General features: G+C 34.2%; 1 protein-coding gene across 2 annotated transcripts in view; it reads right to left on the bottom strand.

Moving 5' to 3' along the window:
* Positions 1-5,501, bottom strand: part of LIN7A (lin-7 homolog A (C. elegans)) — a 175,388-nt gene that overhangs the window by 115,928 nt on the left and 53,959 nt on the right. For both annotated transcript variants that reach the window (XR_001138068.1, XM_012658162.1), the window contains exon 2: positions 4,858-4,976. Coding sequence is in view for 1 of the 2 variants with exons in the window: in XM_012658162.1 (XP_012513616.1) it covers positions 4,858-4,976 (119 nt within the window). In the remaining variant the exon portion in view is untranslated. The remainder of the gene's footprint in view (positions 1-4,857; positions 4,977-5,501) is intronic.

Here is a 5,501-nt window from a genome sequence, read left to right as displayed (position 1 = left end):
GCGTGAGCCACCGCACCCAGCCATGCACACAAATGTTTATAGCAGCACAATTGCAAAGATGTGGAAACAACCCAAGTGCCCATCAATACATGAGTGGGTTAATAAAATATGGTATATGTATACTGTGGAGTACTATTCAGCCATAAAAAATGAATTAATATCTTTTGCAATAATCTGGATGTAACTGGAGACCATTCTCCTAAGTGAAGTATCACAAAAATGGAAAAATAAACACCTCTTGTACACACTATTAAATTGGAACTAACCAATCAGCACTCATGTGTCTAGATGGAAGTAAAACTCAACAGAAATCATGCAGTGGGAGTGGGAGACGGGGATGGGTGAAATCGTACCTAACGAGTACAACGTACACCATCTGGGTGATGGGCACACTTATAACTTTGACTTAAGCAGTACAAAAGCAATCCATGTAACCAAAACGTTGGTACCTCCATAATATTCTGAAATTCAAAAAAAAGACATGCATATGGCAGTTATAATTGTGGGAGTAAATCCTTACAATAGATCAGTGTCTGCAGCACATAATACTTCAGGTCACTGAACACACACACAATCCTAGAAATCAGGAGCTTGAATGTTTTAGAACATGGAAGATGATGGTAGTAAACAATATTTAGATTGCAATTTATGTTTTTGATTACTCTGGTTGTGGAAAGAACTTCTTCATATTCTGTTGCAGAAATTAGATGTCCTTTTAAAATATAATTTATACATTTATTAATTTCTTTCTCTGAGGCACAAAGAATATAAAGTGTCAGGAAAAAGTTCATCTTTTGGCAATTGAACTATTTGTACCACAATTCAGTTCTCTTATGGAATTCTCTTATTCAAAAGTCAACATTTGATAAACATTATTTTTCAACTCTACATTTATAAGTTTAGGCCATTGAAGATAATTAATACAGTGTGGCTCTAAAACTTGAGGAAGTGACTTAAAATCACAGAAATGGTCTTTGTTGGGACTGTAAGTACCATAAAAATTTTTATTTCATTTCTCATTTAAGAACTTTTGTGAATGTTCTCTTATCAGCCAGCACATCTCATTATAGAAAAGTAGCATCATGTGTTAACTAACCATTCGCTGCCATATTCTCTGAAATGACTTGCACAGATTAGGCACAATTTAATTATCAATCAGGGTTCTTTCCAGATGTTTCGGCAATCAAATACAGTCAGGAACAGTATTAGTGACCACTCTCCTTATTCTGTGAATAAAGCTGTGTGTGGATTGGAATTCAAGTGCAACTTATTAATAGAACAATGTCTTTCTTAGTTGTATAAGTAGTTGGTCTTCTTTCAATACTGATCTTAACATGCTTTTTTCAGTCATATTACAGATTACAGAAAAATACCTAAGTAAAGAAAACTGCTAATCTCCTTTAAGCCCATCCATTTTTAGTTTAAAAAAACATAAAATGTCATCAAGTTATTCTCATGTGCTGTATATATGCCAAGAGCTGATTCAGTGGTTTCATTCAAATGTAAGGCAAAATATGAGATTACCTCAACGTATAATAATAACTGCTGTTATATTTGTGTAAGGCAATAAAAAAAATTGGCAAAAGCTTGTCCTGCTTTCTTTTTTAAGCATAATTTTTGTTTTACAATCTTGTTGGCACTGGTGTGACCTGTATCTGTTTTTGTTCTGGTGAGTGCAACTAAGAATGATGCCACTGTAGTTTTTATTATTTTCTCCACTTTTCTGGACAAAATTTATAACTATTAATAGAAAATATTTCTGAAAAACTCAGGTAATTCAACCCATAAAGATTCTGAGCATTATTTGAATGGAAAACTTCAAAGGTGTCTTACCAGCATTGCAGTCAGTGATCAAGACACCAGGAATGAAAGAGTTCTAGGCTCTATAAAATTTAATTTTCAGATATTTATTGTCATACTTTCTAGTTGAACTTTACTAGCTTTTGGATTCACTAGTCTGGCGGCACGTATTCATATTTTATGTTTATATTGAAAAACTTTTCACTAGACAGATTCACAGTATTAATCAGAATTGTTGTATATACATTGCTATTTTTATCATTACTTCCCATAGCAAATGCAAATCAACACAATAAGAATAATAAAGAGAATTCCAAACTTAACAAACATAAACGATACCATACAACTGGTGTGAAATGTTAGCCAAGATGAAGTGACCTTTTATAATTTCTGTATAAGATGCACTGCCTTTAAGAACAAATTATTACTAAGGACACAACTGTGAACATAAAATTAATCTTGTTCATATTATAAAATGTAAGGTAGATAACTTATATCATCTTTTTTTTTTAAATTACTGGATTGCCTGTAGATCAGTGATAGACTTCCACGGACTTCAAATGACACATATACCCACTTTACCACAGGCAGAGTTTGTAAGATATATTTATAATACCTATATAAAGTTGCAGTATTTATTTTATTTTTTACTTTCATTCTTTTTTTCCACATCAAATGTTTATTTGAACAGATATCTATATCACCTTTGCATCTCCAGACCCAAGCTTCAGATTTAGACGCCTGCTAGATGTCTCTACTTGAATGTCTGAAAAGCATCATCAACTTACTATGTCCAGAACAGAGCTCTTGGATAGTCTTCTCCAAAACTGGTCCACCTCTCATCTTATTATATTATTGTTGAAACCCAAACCTAAAATTCAATTGAATCTTCTCTCTGATACCCCATATATCCATCCAACACATCAAAAATTCCTGCTGACCTTACTCTCAAAAAATGTATCTGGAATCTAACAACTTCCCACTACTTGCACTGCTGCCATCTTTGTCCAAGCTGCCATCATCTCCTCTCACTTGATCTACTCATTACTTTATTACTGGTTTCTTTTGTTTCTACTGTTGTACTGTCACTGTATTCTCACAACTGCTAGAGAGACTTTTTAAAAAAGCAAATAAGATCAGGTCAAAACTCTACAAGGGCTTCCTATCATGCTTAGGATGAAATACAATGTTCTTACTATGGCCTGCAAAGCCTCATGTTACCTACTCTTTAGCTGCCTCTAAGGAACCTACCTTGCTAATTTCACTGCAGACATACTAGTTTCAGGGGTGTCCATTTGTGCCTCCGTGTTTTTTGCGCTTGTGGTTTCCTCTGCCTGGAACATATAGTCCCTGATATTTGTGTGACTTCAATTAGGTTTTTTTTCTGATCACCTTCAACTTAACAGAGGCTTACCCTGACCCTTCTAATCCTGCCTTACTTCTTTCCATAGTCTTGCCACATTCTGATATTGTATTGCGTACTTATTTATCCTAATGTTCTCCTGCTGGACTTTAATTTCCATGAAGGTAGAGACTTTGAATTGATCACAAGACATATGCCCAGTGAACAGAGATATATATTTGATGTGTCCTATCCTTTAGTTAGTTCTGTGGAAAGCAGAATGCTAAGACACGGAAGAGAAGATAGAATCTCTAAAAAGGAAAAATTGGCCACCAAATCTCAGGGGAATAGTACTCTGTGATGAAAGAAAAGAGTGCATAGGAAATTTAGCCTTGGCCTACAGAATGACTATATTAGTGACAACAGTACCAAGAGAATGCTCTTGGGGTTTCTAGATACCTTATACCTTTGCCACTAAGGGGAAGCCAGTAGCAGAGAATTCATATATTTTGAGAAATTTCCTTTCAGCCTTTGATCGAATTCATAGGTTAAAACCTAGAGATGCTATTATAGTTATTTACTTAACCTGTGTTCAATATTAACAAGATTAAATGGTGAACAATTTCATTTGAGAATTATTTAGCACATAATGGTATAGGTCAAATCCCAACAAAGGCCAAATTTTAACTGCATTGCATAGGTACCAGTTTAAATCTGTAGTGAGGAAGGTTTTGTATGTCTCTGCTTTAGTCTTTTCTACCTAGTGACTACTTATAAACTAGCATTGTTGAGGCAAAAGAATGTGCATTAGCCACAAGTAGAGTTGCAAAGAGAAAGGGAAGGTAACACAGGATTCCTTGAGAGGTATATGCTCTATGCTACAACAAACTCTCTAGGCAGTCATTGGGTTCCACTGGCTTTGGAGAGGATGACAGTAGTGAATTCATCACTGGGGCTTCAAAGAAGGCAAATATACTGGATTTGTGAACTCTAGGTTCTAACCAATGAATTATCACCTGGTACCTGATGGGGAAGTGGTAATGGGTTAATGAATAAAACAATATAACCTGCATGTCTCAAGTGGATTATTTTGTAACCAATTAAATTCATTAGTTGAACAGTCAATTCTATCATATGTCAATGCAAAATTCAAATAGTCATTTCAACACACTTGTTTCAACTTAGCATTCTTAAAACCATTAGTTAAGAAAACATTACAAAGATTTTACTAGAAAGCCATGTCAGACTGTTTGGTGATTTCCCATTATTGCACTAGCCAATAATGTTTGAATGACTATAACTTTACTCAGTAGGAGATTACTCTTTCAGATTTACCTGTGAAAGACTTACTTGAATGTTATTCTAAGACAAGCTGAGCCCCCATTAATTATAATTATTTCTACTTGAATTTACATGTGGCTTCATGTAACCACTAAACTGTTTAGACTACATGCAACAGTCACCTGTTGACTCAGTCCCTTCATTGGTACCAGAAGATCAACATTTGGTTTTATATGAATGTATAAATCCTGGCAGGATCTAATTTAAGAATTTAGCAGACTAAATTGTATTTTATCATCTGTCCGAGGAGATAAAAACAGAAAATTAAAATGTAGTTCCAATCTTAACTATTTCAACTGTTTGTGTAAAAAAGACATGTTTTCTATTCAGAAGACATATGGCAGAATTTAGCTATTAAAATCTTGGTGTCGTACCTCTCGAATAGCTGTGCAAAACTCACTCTGAAGCACTTTTTTGAGGGATTGTAGCTTGTGTACTGGCACTTCTCCAGATTCTTGTAGTTTTTCCAGCAATTCAATTGCTCTTGCAACATCTGAATGAAGAAAAATCAAAATGGAGAAACCTAGAATAAATTGTATCTCATCAGCAAAGTACTATTATTCCAATTGAATGGTAATATTGAAATGCAAGTGGAATTAATCGCAAACTCAGAGTTTATAATTCATAGCTTATTGATCTTATCTTTTGGTAAAAGGTCATTTTAATCTGTTCCACAAATTTGTTACTTTAATACACCTTCTTTGATGGTATTTCATGTGCGTTTTTTCTGCCATACAAATCAGTTTGAATATCCTTTCAGGAATGAGGAGTAGGAAATATACCTATTATTTATTTCGATACCCCAATAACCAAACTAGTATTGGAAATTTTACCTCTCAGATACTTTTTTTCAGTTTGACCTTTCCTTTCCCATATCATATTTATCACAGCTGTAATGATACATTTATTAGTATAATGATTTGATATGCATCTTCTCCACTTGTCTATAAATTTCTTGAAGGTAAGAGCTTGTCTGGTTTGGTCACCATTGCAACCCCAGAGGCTGGTATAATACAAT

The sequence above is a fragment of the Propithecus coquereli genome, unplaced genomic scaffold, assembly GCF_000956105.1.
Source record: "Propithecus coquereli isolate 6110/MARCELLA unplaced genomic scaffold, Pcoq_1.0 Scaffold576, whole genome shotgun sequence".
NCBI classification, from domain to species: domain Eukaryota; kingdom Metazoa; phylum Chordata; class Mammalia; order Primates; family Indriidae; genus Propithecus; species Propithecus coquereli.
The sequence above is the reverse complement of the archived record's forward strand: the minus strand, read 5'-3'. Positions and strand labels throughout refer to the sequence as shown.